Source organism: Pelophylax lessonae (assembly GCF_965119305.1).
Source record: "Pelophylax lessonae genome assembly, chromosome: 11".
Lineage (NCBI taxonomy): Eukaryota > Metazoa > Chordata > Amphibia > Anura > Ranidae > Pelophylax > Pelophylax lessonae.
In genome coordinates, this window is record NC_138778.1 from 153,421,237 (window position 1) to 153,439,460 (window position 18,224).

At 44.8% G+C, this 18,224-nt stretch overlaps 1 protein-coding gene across 1 annotated transcript in view; it reads left to right on the forward strand.

Moving 5' to 3' along the window:
• The window catches only part of SNF8 (SNF8 subunit of ESCRT-II), a 36,137-nt gene extending 18,239 nt beyond the window's left edge, over positions 1 to 17,898 (forward strand). Inside the window, exons 5-8 of the mRNA XM_082272970.1 lie at positions 4,297 to 4,369; positions 4,451 to 4,592; positions 8,136 to 8,210; positions 17,460 to 17,898. Coding sequence (XP_082129096.1) covers positions 4,297 to 4,369; positions 4,451 to 4,592; positions 8,136 to 8,210; positions 17,460 to 17,597 — 428 coding nt within the window. The 3' untranslated portion in view covers positions 17,598 to 17,898. The remainder of the gene's footprint in view (positions 1 to 4,296; positions 4,370 to 4,450; positions 4,593 to 8,135; positions 8,211 to 17,459) is intronic.
• The last annotated feature ends 326 nt before the right edge of the window (positions 17,899 to 18,224 follow it).

Here is an 18,224-nt window from a genome sequence, read left to right on the forward strand (position 1 = left end):
AGTGACACACCGCAGCACCAATCGCCGCTCTGTGCGCTCCCAGAGCGCATATGACGGTGTGTCAGCATAATACAACCACCTTCCCGCCGTCAATGCCTCAATTCCCTATAGGGCGGGCGGTAAGTGGTTAAGCAGAGCAGCATTTTCATGCAATATGGGGAAGAAAAAAAAGATCTCTCTGCTGTCAAAGAGTTAAATAGTTCAATTCCTTGGAAGAGGTATGCAAACATTAGATATTTCACAAAAACTTAAGCATGATCATCCCACTATTAAGAGATTTGTGGCTGATTCAGAGCACAGACAGGTTGGTGCAGATAAAGGCACATTGAGGAAGATTTCTCCCAGATCCATGCATCGAATCAAGAGAGCAGCTGCTAAAATACCATTACATAGCAGCAAACAGATATTTGAAGCTGCTGGTGCCTCTGGAGTCCCACAGACCTCAAGGTGTAGAGTCCTCCAGAGTCTTGCACCTGTGCATAAACCTTCCATTCGGCCACCACTAACCAATGCTCACAAGCAGAAACGGCTGCATTGGGCAGAAAAATACATGAAGACTAATTTTCAAACAGTCCTGTTCACTGATGAGTGCCGTGAAACCGTAGATGGTCCGGATGGATGGAGTAGTGGATGGTTGGTGGACGGCCACCCTGTTCCAACAAGGCTGCGACGTCAGCAAGGCAGTGGTGGAGTCATGGTTTGGGCCGGAATCATGGGAAGAGAGCTGGTCGTCCTCTTTAGGGACCCGAAGGTGTAAAGATGACCTCTGCAAAGTATGTAAGAACTATGCTTTCCGTAATAAAATCATCTTCATGCATGACATCTCATGCTGCAAAGAATACCTCTGCATCAATGGCTGCTATGAGGATAAAAGGAGAGAAAGTCATGGTGTGGCCTCCATCCTCCCCTGACCTCAATCATATTGAGAACCTTTGGAGCATCCTTAAGCAAAAGATCTATGACGGTGGGAGGCAGTTTACATCCAAACAGCAGCTCTGGGAGGCTATTCTGACATCTTGCAAATCAATTCAAGCAGAAACTGTCCAAAAACTCATAAGTTCATTGGATGCAAGACTTGTGAAGCTGCTATCAAATGAGGGGTCCTATGTTAACCACTTAAGCCCCGGAAGATTTTACCCCCTTCCTGACCAGGGCCTATTTTGCGATTCGGCACTGCGTGACTTTAACGGACAATTGCGCGGTCGTGTGACGCTGTACCTAAACTAATTTGACGTCCTTTTTTTCCCCACAAACAGAGCTTTCTTTTGGTGGTATTTGATCACCTGTGCGATTTTTTTTTTTTTTTTTTTTTTTTTTTTTTTTTTTTTTTTTTTTTTTTTTTTTTTTTTTTAATCATGCGCTATAAACAAAAAAAGAGCGTCAATTTTGCAAAAATAACAATATTTTTCACATTTTTTTTTATATGAAATTCTCCCCCCCCCCCCCCCAAAAAAAAATGTAAAAATCTAAATTTACATTTTCGGCCAATTTGTTTTATGCTACATATGTTTGGTAAAAAAAAAAATCGCAAAAAGCGTATTTTGATTGGTTTGCACAAAAGTTATCGCGTTTACTAACAAAGGGAAAGATTTTTGTTGTTGTTTTTTTTTTTAACGCGTAATGGCGGTCGATCTGCAATTTTTTTTTTTTTTTTTTGCAGGACTGCAACATTGCGGCGGACAGATCAGACCCTTGACTGACATTTTTGACACTTTTGGGGTTACCAGTGACATTACTACAGTAATCAGTGCTATAAATATGCACTGTTACTGTAAAATTATACTGGCAGTGAAGGGGTTAACTTTATTTGAGAGGGAGGGGCTGTGTGTGTCCCTAGGGGCGTGATTCTAACTGTGATTGGCTGTGGCTTGAGGTGTAGGAACAGAGATCAACGGTCCTACATAGTAGAACTGTGTGATCACTGTTTCTACACAGGGGAGAATGAAAGGGGGCTTGTTTACATCAGCCGCCTGCCTTTCTCCCTCTGCACTGACGATCGCCGAGTGACCGTGCGGGAGCGCGCGCTCGCTCACTAGACCCTCACAGGCTAGCGACGTAGTACTACGTCGCTCTGCCTGTGGGGGCTGACCGCCGCAGTAAATAGTCATGCGGCGGTCGGCAAGCGGTTAAAATGTAACGTGACCTGTTAAAATGTTGTTATAAGTTTGATTGAAAATAAGCTTTTGATTTCAGTAAATATGCTGCAAACATAAATGACAATTTTCAGTTCTTTACAACCTAAGTGTTTTGAAACTTGCGTAATAATTTGGAACAGTGCATTGTAAGTTTTTTTTTTTTTTTTTTTTTTTTTTATGTTTAAAAAAAAAAAAAAATACTGTTATTAGGAGGTTTGTTCAATAAAATTTGAATTGTACTCTTAATGGTTGATAAGTGAATTATGCTGACTGTTATTTACAGCAATTATTTAGGTAAATGAGAAAAATATAATTTGCATAATAATTTGGAACAGGGTGTAAATTCACCGTCAATCACCATGCCCCCTGGACCCGAAAAATAGAAAAAATAAAAAACGCTCTCGCCTCTTGGGAGGCCTCCCGCCGCATGCCTGCTCTGCGCTTTGACATTTCTTACATATGCAAGGGGCAGGGCCGCCGGGGCTACGTTACCTGGTTGCACCGCCCCCTTCTGACATCATGTGACTGATTTTCTCTGTTTTTAGAGATGTTTGACTTTAAAGGATAAGTAGGGCCAAAGCTCTTTCACAGAAGGTGCACTTTGGTTTTGCACTCCCGTGACCCAAATTCAGCCGATAGGGGTGCTAATGTCCACTGTTGGGTGACGTCACAGAGCCAGTCCAGACACTGGAGGGATCTTTTAATGTCGGGATCCACCCAGATGCCTGGACAAGTACCTGGCTCAGTCTATCCGTGCACCGATGAGAGCCTAAGCTAGCTGCCCACCTCCACAGCCCGGCGCTTCAGTGAGCGCTGGAGGAGCAGAGAGTTGGTAACAATCACCGGCTGACTGACATGGGTCTTTGATCTCTAAGTTCTTGGTCTTAAAGGCAGTGAGGAACAGATACAGCATTGGGTCGATGCTGCATTTACCTATGTAATTAGGATCTTTTTGTTGTGGGGTTTTTTTTTTTTTTTAAATCCCACACTTTTTCTTTTTAAGCTGACTTCTAGGAAAACCACTAAATACACAGAGATAATATATATCTGACAGCTGTTTAAACAGCAATGGTTCTCATGTCACACCTATGCTATTATGATTGCATCATGTTTCTATTTTTAGGAATGTAAATGTACCACTTGCTCACAAGGAGAATCGTATGACTTTCTTTTGTGTGCTAATGTTTGTTATATTGCATGTGCATATATTGCTTTTATCAATTTTATGATCATTATCATTCATTTTTCCACCATTACCTGTAACATAAGGGTTTAAGTCACTTTTATTATGTCTTTTTCCAATTTTATCATTGTTGGCTTTCATTTGATTTTCTAACACTGGTCAGTGCTGTATCTTGGCCTAGGCCAACAAGGCCCAGGCCTAGGGCAGCAGTTTGCAGGGGGCAGCAAAAAAGCTGTACCACGCACGAGAAAAAACAGCCTCCTCCCTCCTCCCCCACTAAAAAGAGTCCCTGACGGCTTGCGCTACACACATTTAGTATAGTGCCAGTCTTATAGGGCGAATTGGGCTGGAGGGCAGGGTCCAGGAGGCAAATCGGTCTGGCTCCCCCATAAAGCGGTCACACTGCTACCTCCTGGTATGATATGATGGTATGATGATGGGCACTGCTGAGGCTGACCTTATGGGAACTGATGAGGCTACACTAATGGGCACTGATAGACTGTGGTTGTGGTTTACAGATGACAGGGTGGGTCATAAACAGGAAGAGGTGTGGCCTTTACAGGAAGGGGTGCGTCATATTTAAATTAGGGGGTGCACAAGTTTAGTCCGGCCTAGGGCAGCACAAAACCTAAATACACCACTGACACTGGTGAAGAATAACAGCTGGAAGCTGAACAGGTAGCAATGCTTCCGCTTTCCACCTTTTTGAAGAGAATCCAGAGGGAATGATTTATCAAAGCAAGAACAAAAGAGTTGCCGTTCCCAACCAATCAGGTTCCAGCTGTCATTTTTTCTGATCAGGTTAGAGTGCAGGAAAAATTCATTGCCCATCGGGACCAATCGCAATCCAGCTGTGATTTACCGGTTCAGGTTGAAGAATAAAAGCTGGCATCTGACAGATCTCTGCAATGTTAGCTTTATTCTTCCTTTATTGAAAATGTTTAGTCTGTATTTTTATTAAATTTGTTTTGTTTCTAGGTTTGATCACATTAGCTGAACTGCACCAGCAAGTTCTGAAGGGAAGAGGGAAGCTCGCTCAGGACGTCAGTCAGTAAGCATCCTCCCTCCTTCTTTCACAGAGAGCCCTAGGCGGTCAGTACAGCAGAGTCATTGGCATACTTTCTTATTTCAGAGATGATATCATCAGAGCAATCAAAAAACTCAAAGCTCTAGGTAGTGGTTTTGGGATCATCCCTGTGGGTGGATCTTACCTGGTGCAGTCGGTTCCTGCAGAGCTGAACATGGATCACACCGTGGTACTACAGCTGGCAGAGGTTAGTACAAATTAGAGGTGCACCGAATGGAAATGAAGGTGCTGAAACCGAAAATGAAGGATGCACTTGGCTGCAAACCGAAAATTACAGTTTTTAAAAAAAAAATTATATATTTTTGTATGCAGTTGTGTTATATTGGACTTTTTATTTGGATCATGAATTTAAATGAATACTGCAAGAACAGCTCAAGAAAAATGTACCCCTTTAAATTCTATGTATGTCTACACACTGGTTTGTTGCACTTCAGTTGTGGTGTTAAAAATCCTGCTTGCTGCTTTTTTGGTTGTTTAAAAAAAAACGCACCTACCCGTTGAAATGCATTGAAAACGCAGCAAGAACGCGTCAATAACGCTCCTGTGTTACGTTTTTTTTTTTTTTTGCGGAGTCACGTGACCTAAACTATAAGCACAGTAAAATCGCATGCATTTTCGCCGCCATTATCAACACCTTTTTTCTTTTATCAGCAAAATGGCGAGAACGCCATTTTCGGCGATATGTTTCGGCCGCCAAAATTTTGGTGCATTTCAAAATCCAATGGCTTTGTCTTGCAGCTTATTTGAGATGTATTTGCTTATAACTAATACTGGATCATCACATAATCAATGAACAGATCCTGGAAGTGTAATTGCAGGAACACAGGATCCATGCCTTCCCTCCTGTCAGAACAGCAATCTGCCTCGTTTACATAGGCAGACTCCCATTCTGTCTTAATGCAGGATGAAGGGCAGTTGCCAGACGAAATCGAGTCCACGGTCCCCGCTGATCAGCTCCCGCTGTGTGTAATCGCAGCAGGAGCAAGCCCCCAGCAGTGCGCATTCGCACCTGCTACCTGGAAGTGCATGATCACGTGTATATGTACGTGATCCTGCACACAGGTGCCGCCCGCCCTGTAGCAGTAAAAGTGCTATAGGGTGGTTGTTAAGCTGTTAAAGGCAGGGTTTCTCAACTGGGGTTCCTTGAGCAATGTCTGCCTCTACTACAAGTTCTCACTGACACCATTGATCATTTTAGCTATCTGTAGGGGGGTAATTATTCCCAATGACCACAAGTATAAGAAGCATTCTTCCCATTTAACATCACACTAAGGCATCATGAGTTGTAGTAATAGTTTTTAGCAGGGGTTCCCTGAAACTGGGAGTTTATTTCAAGGGTTCCTCTGTGTTGAAAAGGTTGAGACAGGCTGGGTTAAAGGAGACCATGTCATTAGGATGTGTATATCCTAATGACATTGTCTCTTTAAAATGGATGTCAAATACCCACCATTACTGCTGCACTTACAATTACTGATTCCTGCACCTCAGAGCTAAAAAGAGCCACAGGGGTTACTAAAAACAGTGCAGCTGTGCATGGTAGCCAATCAGCTTCTATCTTCAGCTTGCTCAACTATGCTTTGGCAATAAAACCTGGAAGCTGATTGTTTTCTATGCAGCGCTGCACCAGATTTTGCATTCTCCAGTTGTAGTTAATATACCCCCCCCTGTCGCTAGTGATGCATGCATCCTAACAATGCTGCCTCTTTAGTTTCCTTTCAGTTTCCTAGGAGCAGACTTCTAAGGCAGAGGTATGGCTTAACTGTGACCATCTCACCACTTTCCCAAAAATATCCTCTGTCAGATTTTTAAAGCACAGCTGAGCTCTTCACGAATGTACTTGCTTTGGGTCTCCAAAACAAAGGAAACACCATTCATTCTAATGAATAGGAGGTGGGAAGAAATGTCAGGAGGAGGAGCAAACTTGTCACATGACAAGTTATGCTTCTTCCTACCTTGGAATGGAATGGAATGGCCAGTGGGTTCTGGCAGCAGTAGACACATTTTAAGGCGTATAAGGCCGCTTTCACACTTGCGGACCGTTCAGATCCGCCTGTCAGTTTTTCAGGCGCTTCTGAACGGATGTCCCATGCATCTCTATGGGGCATCGGATGTCAGCGGAGACATGTCCGCTGACATCCGATCTGGGCCGTCAAATCTGGACGGATGGAAACCCTATTTTCCATCCGTCCAGCGGATTGGATGGGATGGGATCAGATGAGAACGGACAGGCGGTCCGTTCTCATCCGATTCCCCCATAGAGAAGAGCCAGGACCTGACAACTCCCTCTCTGCACACAGACTGGAGACAAAACTGCCATCCGCCTGCTCAGCAGGGGATTGGTGGATCGATCCCCTGCTGAGAAAAACTGAGTCTGCTGACGGACTCCCAAGTGTGAAAGGGGCCTAAATGTCAAATGGATCAAATATTTCCTCTTTACACTGTCACTGAATATCGCTTTAATATCTTTTATCATTTAAATCCTTGGAGGGGGGGAAAAATTACATTTTTCCATCCCAGTTTAACCACTTGACGTTTACCTCCCTTAATGAACAGGTCATTTTTTGCGATACGGCACAGTGTTACTTTAACTGACAATTGCGTGGTTGTGTGAAGCTGTACCCAAACAAAATGTTTCTTCTTTTCCACACTAATGGCTTTCTTTTGGTGGTATTTGATCACCACTGCAGTTTTTATTTTTTGTGCTATAAACCAAAAAAGGCGACAATTTAAAAAAAAAAACAATATTTTTTACTTTCTGCTATATAAAATATCTTATAACAATAATTGAAAAAATCGAGTTTCTTCATCAGGTTAGACCAATACATATTCTGCTACATATTTTTGGATAAAAAAGAATCCCAATAAGGGTATATTAATTGGCTTGCAAAACGGTTATAGCGCTTACCATCTATGGGAATTTTTTATTTTTTTTACAAATAATGGCGGCAATCAGTGATTTATAGCGAACTGTGATATTGCAGCGGACAGTCGGGAAACTAAGTGACACTAATTCAATGATCAGTGCTAAAAATATGCACGGTCACTGTACTGACACTGGCTGGGAAAGGGTTAACGGGGCAATCAAAGGGTTAACTGTGTGCCTAGCCAGTGTTTTCTAACCGTGTGGGAGGTGCTATTACTAGGGGAAGGCATTAAACCATGTTCCTGCTTTGCAGGAACACAGAATCAATGCCTTCACTACTAATGGAATGGTGATCTGCCTTGTTTACATGATCGCCATTCTACCTGTGTACCGAACGATTAGCGGGTGGCGGCAGGCATCAGTACCAGGAAGTGCAGGATCACGTGTGTATGTGTGTGTATATGTATGTGTGTGTATATGTATGTGTGTGTGTGTATATATATATATATATATATATATATATATACACACATATACATGATCCTGCACAGCGCAGCCACTCTGTAGCAGTAAAGCTGCTATAGGTGGGTCGGCAAGTGGTTAAAATAGATTTTAATGTGTTTTGTTTTTTTAAATATATATTAAGCTTAATGCATTATGTACTGCTTTACACAGTGGATACAAGTATTTATATTGGTTCTTGTTGTAACGGAGGCTGCTGCCTACTGGAAGAAAACCCACATGATAGCAGGGGAACATACAAACTCCTTGCTCATTGTTTTTTTCATGATTTGATGAATTAAGCTCCTAATTTCAGTGCTACAGATGTGATACCTGATAAATTCCCATTCATATTATTTCTTGCAGAAAAAGGGCTATGTGACAGTTGGTGAAATACAATCAAGTCTGAACTGGGAGAAAGAAAGAGCAAAGCATGTGCTGGTGAGTTGAATCTGTACTGTGTAAGATTCTAGGCAGACTGACGGTGGTCAAATTTTGATTTAGTTTTAGTCCTATTCGTTTGGCTAAAACGAAATTTTAGTTTTAGTCCTATTTTAGTCATCTGAATTGTATTTCTGTTGACTAAAATAGTGGTAATTTAACACTACCTGTCACATATTAGTGACAGCGGAGGTGTGATGGAGGCAGTCATTGTCAGTCCACAGTCATTCGTTCTTAGTATATAGATTATTTGAAATATTGCTCAGTCTGCTCTTCAGGAGTTTTTTGTTTGAGATGGTTATAGGCTAGTGCAGTGATGGTGAACCTTGGCACCCCAGATGTTTTGGAACTTAATTTCCCATGATGCTCAACTACACTGCAGAGTGCATGAGCACCATGGGAAATGTAGTTCCAAAACATCTGGGGTGTCAAGGTTCGCCATCACTGGGCTAGGGTCACACCTATGTGATTGGTGCGGATTGCGTTTGCGCAGGACAGCAGCCCTGTCGTTTGAATGAGCTGTTGTACCTGCAGGAAACGCAGGAGAAAGGTCTCTGCACCTTTTTCAAGTCGCGTGATGCTTTTGCGATTTCCCGCACCAGAAAATGATCTGCACTTTCAGATATGAGAGGGTGCCGTTAAGAAAATAATGGCAGTCCTGCGTGTCTGTTAAATAGCAGTATGGTTTGCCTTCTAATGCGGGAATGCGCTAGATTTACACGCATACCAGCATATACGTGAACCTAGCCTTAAACATTGAGCTCTGCATTGTGGTGCTTTTCAGACCTTATGTACTGCATTAGCCACAGAGCTTTTTTTTTTCTCTCCAAATCTAGCTAGTGTGGCCTAGTCTTTACTGTCGTTGTCAATAAAGTTACATAGTTACATAGTAGGTGAGGTTGAATAAAGACAATAGTCCATCCAGTTCAACCTGTGTAGGTGTGTGTGGCTGTAATCATCTCACATACCCCTGAATGTTCTGATCCTTGAGATGTAAGTCTAAGAGTCTTTTGAAAGCCACCATACTACCCGCAGAAACCACCTCTTGTGGTAGAGAATTCCACAATCTTGTAGCCCTAACAGTAAAGAACCCCCCACGTTGCCTGAGGTTAAAACGCTTCTCCTCTAATCGCATTGTATGCCCTTGAGTCCTCATGCAATCCCTTTGAATGAACAGCTTTTTTTCTAAGCTGGGATCCCCATTAAGATATTTCTAAATTGCTATCATGTCCCCTCTCAGGCGTCTCTTCTCCAGGGAGAATAAATCGAGCGATTGCAGACGCTCCTCATAATCAAGGTCCTCCAATCCCCCAATTAGTTTAGTTGCCCTTCTCTGGACTCTCTCCAGCTCTAACACATCCCTCCTGAGGACTGGCGACCAGAACTGGACAGAATACTCCAGATGCGGTCGGACCAGAGTTTTATAAAGTGGAAGGATTATAGTCTTATCTCTGGAATACATCCCTTTCTTTATGCATGCTAATATTCTGCTGGCTTTGGCAGCTGCCGCTTGACATTGCATGCTGTTGCCTAATCTATCATCAACCAATACTCCCAGATCTTTCTCCATTTTTGATTCCCCCAGGGGTTCCCCTCCTAAAGTGTATTGTGCTATTATGTTTTTAGTCCCCAAGTGCAAAACCTTACACTTCTCCACGTTAAACCTCATTTGCCATGTCGTTGCCCACTCTGTAATTTTGTCCAGGTCATTCTGTAGGATATCTGCTTCATGCTGTGCAGTTATTGCCCTGGCCAATTTTGTGTCATCAGCAAAAACTGATATCGAACTACTGATCCCGTCCTCAATGCTGTTTATGAATAAATTGAACAAGGTTGGTCCCAGGACTGAGCCTTGGGGGACCCCGCTTACAACCTCAGACCAGTCTGAGTATGCGCTGTTTATTACCACCCTTTGGACACGCCCTTTTAGCCAGTTCCGTATCCAAGAGCAAACTCTGCGGTCGATGCCTGCAGACCTTATTTTATAAATTAAGCGCTTGTGGGGAACTGTATCAAACGCCTTAGCGAAATCCAAGTACACCACATCCACTGGTCTCCCCCTATCTAGCTCACAGCTCACCTCCTAGTAGAATGTTAAGAGATTGGTTTGACAAGAACGCCCATTTGTAAACCCGTGCTGATTACCGCTGATGATGTTGTTGTCTTTAGCAAACTCTACGATATAGTCCCTTATCATCCCCTCCAGAAGTTTACATACTATCGATGTCAAACTGACAGGCCTATAATTTCCCGGTATATGCCTCTACCCCTTTTTGAATATCGGTATCACGTTAGCTTTCCTCCAATCCCCTGGTACATTTCCTGTCATAATACTGTCAGCAAAGGTCAGGAACAGTGGTCTAGATATAATCTTTGTTAGTTCCTTGAGTACTCTCGGATGTACGCCATCCGGGCCTGGTGATTTGTGTTAAGTTTATCCAGCCTTTCCCTGATTTCACCCTCTGTTAGCCATAGTGGCAAGTCCTGTGTATTACTACTAACCATACAGTCATGGTCAGTGTACCCCTCCTTTTCCTGTGTAAAGACTGACGAGAAAAAAGCATTCAGCACGGTTGCTTTTTCAGTGTCCTCTGTAACCATCCTCCCATCATCGCTAATTATGTGTGCAATATGCTCTGCCCTAGTTTTTTTGCTGTTGATATATTTAAAGAATTTCTTTGGGTTTTTTTTTACTATCCTCCGCTATTTGTCTCTCAAAGTTGATTTTAGCCATCTTGATTTCATGTTTACTTTTATTTGCCTCCTTGTATTGCTGGAAGGCCAATACTGTGCCCTCTGATTTATATTTCCTGAAGGCCAATTTTTTTCCCCTAATAAGTTTTTTAACGCTACGGTTTAGCCAGCCAGGTTTGGCTTTGTCTCTTCTAAATTTATTTCCCATAGGAATGCACTGCAAGATGCCTTTGCCTAATATGTTCCTAAAGCATTCCCATTTTTCCTCTGTGGTCAGTGATCCCAGGGTTTGGTCCCAGTTTACCCTTTCCATCAATGAGTACAATTTGGGAAAGTTTGCCCTTCTGAAGTTTAGGGTTCTTATGTTCCCCACTTGCCTTGTTATATTGTTATTTACACTAAATGTGATCATCCTGTGATCGCTAGAGCCCAGGTTGTCCTGGACTACTACCTCCGAGATTATGTCTGGGTCATTAGTGATCAATAGATCCAGGACTGCATTTTCTCTAGTCGGAGAGTCCACCAACTGTGACATGTAATTATCCAGTAAGGTTTCCATGAATAGACGGGCCTTCTGTGAGTGTGCAGTCCCCTCTTCCCAGTTAATGTCGGGATAATTGAAGTCCCCCAATATGATGACTGATCCTAGCTTTGCCACTTTACTCATTAGTGCTAAGAATTCCAGCTCTACCTCCTCCCCTTGGTTAGGTGGCCTATAGCAAACCCCCACAATTACTTTCCCCTTTTCTCCTTCCCTATGGAGTTCAACCCACACAGATTCTAACTCCATACTCATCCCTTCCGTAATGTCACTCCTTTCTATCACCTTTATATTGTTCTTGACATAGAGACATACCCCTCCCCCTCTTTTTCCTACCCTGTCCTTCCGGTACACCGAATACCCTTGGATATTGGCCAGCCAGTCATGTGAGGGGTCGAACCAAGTTTCTGTTATTCCCACAAGGTCTATGTCCTCCTCATGTACTAATATTTCCAACTCATCCATTTTATTAGCTAGGCTTCTGGCATTAGCATATACCCCTCTTAGTTTTACGGAAGTTGAGCGCAATTGGTGGTTATGTTTATTCCTGTTTGGTCTGAGGTTTTCCCGCACAGACCTACCGATTGATGTTGTGGACCTACTGTCGCTGCTGACCCTACAACTGCCTTCAGTCCTCTGCTCCCTCCTGACTGACTCTACTTCTGAGCCCCCCCCCCCCCCGTCTCCTAGTTTAAAAGCCCCTCCAACTTGGTGGCCATCTTTCTCCCCAAAAGAGCTGTACCTTCCCCATTAAGGTGCAGCCCATCCTTACTAAAGAGCCGGTAGCCGACTGAGAAGTCAGCCCAGTTCTCCAGGAACCCAAACCCCTCCTTCCTACACCAATTCCTCAGCCACTTGTTAAGTTCCCTAATCTCCTTCTGCCTCTCCTGTGTGGCTCGAGGTACAGGCAGTATTTCAGAGAAAACCACCTTGGAGGTCCTTTTCCTCAATCTATTACCTAAGTCCCTGAAATCGTTCTTAAGGATCCTCCACCTACCTTTTACTTTGTCATTAGTGCCCACATGCACCATGACCGCTGGGTCATCCCCAGCCCCACACAACAATCTGTCTGCCAGATCTGCGATGTGCCGAACTCGGGCGCCCGGTAAACAACAAACTGTTCGGTTCACGAGATCTTTTTTACAGATTGCCCTCTCTGTCCTCTTGATAATTGAGTCCCCAACTACCACAACCTTTCTAACCTTTCCTGAGTTACGGCCCCCCTTCTTCCTGGAGCCGTCCCTCCCCTGGCAGCTGGGGGAGGGTGCATGCTCCAGCTCTGCCACCCCTGATTTGATATCCCCCTCAACCTGCAACTCTGCAAATTTGTTAGGGTGTACCAACTCAGGATTGGCCTCCCTGGCACTCATTCCTCTACCCTTCCTAACAGTCACCCAGCTGCGTACCTCTGCTGTTTGCATCTCCTCTATTCCTCCCTCCTCTATGCTGGCCCCTGCCAGCGCCTAATAGGTAATGTCCAAGCTCCTTTCCAGGTTGTTGATGCCATGCAGTGTTGCCACTGTGTTCTGTAGGTCCAGGATCTGGTCTACCAGAGCAACAAGTCGCTCACATCTTGCACAGCAGTATTCGCCCTCGATTGGTTCATCAAGGAACGCATACATGCAGCAAGAAGTGCACTGAGTGGCATCCGCAATCCTGTCGGACATTATTACCCACTCACGCCCATCCACTAAAATAAGTTAGTTGTAAATGAAGTTTGAAGAGCATTACCTCTTTTTTACCACAAGATGGAGACTTTCCATCCGGTTTTTAGGGAAGGTAGGAGGCAGCGATAGAGGAGTGTTTGCAGTGCTGTCACCTGTTAGCATTAACTAATCATGCTAACTCCCTATTTATTCGTCCTTCAAACCATCCAATGACGTCCTGACGAAGCGTGCGTCACGCACGCGCAACGCGTTGACGTCACACGCCGGCCCCACACTACCCGGAAGAGCCACCAATGCGCTCCAGCTCTCACTCATAGTGCGGAAGTTCGTCTTCAAACTTGGAACACGCCGTCCCCTCGTGGCTGGCTGGAGCCGCACCTGTCCGCCGGGCCCTTTTCAAAACGTTATCTGGAAAAAACGAGCAGAAGGATATCGAACCGGCGCCCGGAGTGAACGGTGAGCACCAAAATAAAATTGATAAGGGGATAGAGAAAAGGCCATGACCACCAAGCTGCCTATGGACACACTGGTGATATTTATGAACTAACGGGAGGTCACTATTGGCCCAGGGCCAAATCCACTTCCATGAGAAACAGCTCAATAATGGTGTGAGCCTGCGCAGAATACACATTGTATTGCGTCTCTCCCCTGCTCCCGTACCTTCTGAGTTTGAAGATTATAAGTGATTTTCTGCCCCAGAGGAACGTCTGCCGGCCTGACAGTGTTGCCTCACATACAAGAGGAACTGCTGAATATTCCCTAAAACAACAAATTTGCCCCAGATCATCACGGGACTGATTCCATACATTTCAATCCAATCTACTTGGTCTGCAGACACTCCTTCTAGACACTGTTTCCTTCAAGGAGTAATCATATTTGAAAATTCCAGTTTTCTGGTATCCAGAATCTCAATGTGATGGTTTAGCCTGCTATTAAGTTTATTATTGGAATTGATCAATGAACTATACAGAGCATAACTGAATTCCTTTGATACCACCATATTAGCCGTATAGCAAAAAGCTGAAAAAATGGAATATGGAAGATGTTTATGATCCCTTGTCATTTGGTGCAATTTTTTGGTTTTCTACTACATTTTCATCTATTTATAGTGTGGCATATTAACCATTGGACCCCTGAGCTCGCCGCATCAACAAATTCCGTATGGAATGTATGCGTCCTGCTAGGGTTTCCACTGGTTTGATCTTCCAGAGTATGTGTGGGGCCGGCCTTGTGAGAATGTGTCATTGTTTTTATGTGTCATGTATGTGTTTTGGTGTTTTCTACAAACCTGTTGTAATGTCCCCCAAGCTGGGGTTATTTTAGACCATGTGTCAACTCTGATCCTCAAAGTTTTTTTCATTTATTCACATTGAGTTGGTTTGAGCATCCCTTTTTGCAGCCGTTCCAAGGGGTTACTTATGGCCCCTTAACCTGTATTTTGTATTATTACCCACTACTCTATGGGGATAATATTAATGACCTGCTCTTCCTTACCTACACTACCTCTGTCTCCCCTGGTACTAAACCTGGGGTCCTCACCAGTCGCTAAGATACTCACCAGTCGCAAGGATACTCACCAGTCGCAAGGATACTCACCAGTCGCAAGGATACTCACCAGTCGCAAGGATACTCACCAGTCGCAAGGATACTCACCAGTCGCAAGGATACTCACCAGTCGCAAGGATACTCACCAGTCGCAAGGATACTCACCAGTCGCAAGGATACTCACCAGTCGCAAGGATACTCACCAGTCGCAAGGATACTCACCAGTCGCAAGGATACTCAGATTGAAGCTTAAGGTTATTTTCTCAGAAAGCTGTAACCACACTTCACTCATCTGGTGCTTTCTGAGTTAGTCTGGTTGATACCTTCACTTACCAACCTCTGCTTTCTAGCAATCTTCAGAGCTCTGTGTAATGTGTTAGTTAAATGCAGGGTGCTCTCTCTTAATCTAGAGCCATGGCAAATCTTCTGCTGGCACCCAGTCTCTCCAGACTCATTTTATGAAGGGCAGTCTGGTCTGCATCATGCTGGCCTTTATATGGCTGTATCCAACCCTCCCGTACTGTCAGCTGTAAGGATTTTCCTGAAATGTTGGCACTAGGTTTTATTTATGACACTCTGGGTGTAAAGCGCTTCCAGGTTCAGAGAATGCAGCTCAGCATTGGGTGTGCCAAATCTCTAAGAACTTGCTTGCTCGGCACCACCTCCATTTAGAAAAAATCTTGTATTATTTTTCAATGACTACAAGGCATTTTCTGATTGGACAACGTGGAGAGGAGGGGCATATTAACATCAGCATATACCCTCATCCACCCAGAGCAGTGGTCTCCAACCTTTCAGCCCTCAAGACCACTAAACTCACTATTTTAAATCCCGCAGACCACTAACTTAATTTTTCATGCTTTATGCACACAATGTTCCAGCTCTCTGCACCCCCCGCCCAGGAACACACTGCTGCCTTATACACACATTGCTTCTACTTTCTGCCCCCCTACCCCTGGATCACACTGCTTCCTTGAACAAACAAGGCTCTGGCTCTCTGCCCCCCTGCATCACACTGCTGCTTATACCCACAATCCTCCCCCTGGCTCACACTGCTGCCTTATACACACAATACTCCAGCTCTCTGCCCCTCCCCCTGGATCACACTGCTGCCTTATACACAATGCTCCGGCTCTCTGCCACCCTGCCCCTGCATCACACTGCTGCCTTATTCACACAATGCTCCAGCTCTCTGCCCCTCCCCCTGGATCACACTGCTGCCTTATACACAATGCTCCGGCTCTCTGCCACCCTGCCCCTGCATCACACTGCTGCCTTATTCACACAATGCTCCAGCTCTCTGACCCCCCCCCCCTCCCCTTGGATCACACTGCTGCTTTATACACACAATGCTCCAGCTCTCTGATTTCCCCCCCCCCTCCCCTTGGATCACACTGCTGCCTTATACACACAATGCTCCGGCTCTCTGCCCCTCTCCCCCTGCATCACACTGCTGCCTTATACACACAATCCTCCCCTGGCTCACACTGCTGCCTTATACACACAATGCCCTGGCTCTGCCCCCCTCCCCCTGCATCACACTTCTGCCTTATACACATAATGCTCCGGCTCTGTGCCCCCCCTCCCCCTGAATTACACTGCTTCCTTGAAGACACAATGCTCCGGCTCTCTGTCCCCCCTCTCCCTGCATCACACTGCTGCCTTATACCCACACACAATCCTCCCCTGGCTCACACTGCTGCCTTATACCCACACACAATCCTCCCCTGGCTCACACTGCTGCCTTATACGCACAATACTCCGGCTCTCTGCCCTTCCCCCCTGGATCACACTGATGCCTTATACACACAATGCTCTGGCTCTCTGCCCCCCCCCCCCCCCGATCACACTGCTGCCTTATACACACAATTCTCCGGCTCTCTGCCACCCTCCCCCTGGATCACACTGCTGCCTTATACACACAATGCTCAAGCTCTCTTGACACCCCCCCCTTCCCCAGGATAACACTGCTGCCTTATACACACAATGCTCCGGTTCTCTGCCCAACCCCGGATGGCACTACTGTTTTAAACACACAGTGCTCCAGCTCTCTGCCAACCCCCCCCCCCCCCCCGGATCACACTGCTGTCTTATACACACGATACTCTGGCTCTCTGCCCCCCCTTACCCTGCCCCACGCTGTTGCCTTATACACACAATGCTTCGGCTCTCTGCCCACCTCCCCTGGATAGCACTGCTACCTTTATAAACACAGTGCTCCAGCTCTCTGCCCCCTCTCCCTCTGGATTACACTGCTGCCTTATACACACACAATGCTCCAACTCTCTGCCCCCCACACTCCGCATCACACTGCTGCTTTACACAGACTCCCCATTTCATCTCACCTCCTTATCCAGCCATGTGCTCAAGCTCCAAGTTCACAGAAGCCAAAACTTCACAGGAGGCATGGCGTATCAAAGCGTTCTGACAGTATTGACAGTGCACATTGAGAACAACACTGGAAATAACATTGGGGGTATACATCTGCCACAATGTTGACTTGCGGCAAACAATTTGGGGACCACCAAAATTTCTCTGGTTCAGCAGTCACCAACCGTAGGTCGGTGGATTCCTGATTGGTGACTGCTGATCCAGAGAATGCCTAGTATTCGTTGCAAACAATACAAAACATTTTATAAATGGGGGGGGGGGGGGGGAGCCAAGTGAGCAACTCTATTCTAATTGTATGTGTTTTTAGCGTGTATTTGAACTAAAACAAAACATTTTGTGTAGCTGTAGCCTAAGAATTTTATGATTCAGCTGTTTTTGTGCTAATGATATTTTACTGTTGTCACCATTTAGGAACACTTACTGAAGGAAGGCTTGGCATGGCTAGATTTGCAGGCAGCCGGAGACCCCCAGTACTGGCTACCAGGTCTCTTTACTGAACTTTATTCTGAACGAATTACTCCAGAGGAGTCCAGCGAGGGACCACCATGACACCCGCAGCTGGGCATTGAAATCTCCACTACCTCACACTCCTCTGTCTTATTAAAAAAAAAACTCCTCTGAAGGAAGCGGATTCTTTTTTGTGTTTGGTTACCTTTTGCCTGGGACTGGAGCAACTATATCTGACGTTTTTATCTAGCAGCCCTGTTTACATGTGCAAATAAGACGTTTAACTGATAGAACAGAGGACATTTTATTAGTGGAGTTCAATCACAGCCAAATAGTGGCCTTTCTCCTATGTAATGATTACTATGCTACAGACTGAACCAGCCAAGTATCTGAGGTGTACCTTCTCCGGGCAAATTCATTCATATGGAATGTATAGTTTACTGAAGAAACTGGTCCCCCATCAGTCTGCGCAGAGAAAAAAAAAACTTGTATTCCACTGTACTATACTTTCTACAATAAAATATTGTAATAATAAAACTTTTTTTATTTGATACCGATAACCTAGATGCACGCACAGCTGGCAGATCAGGACACCATATTTGTCTGTAATTACATTTTGGGGCTTTATATAGTAAAAGCACAACTCCTCCCCAAAGTGATATTTTGGTTGAATCACATGCTCCCTTATGCATTTCTGGGAAAGATTTCCCTCATCAGTGTTCTCATTTC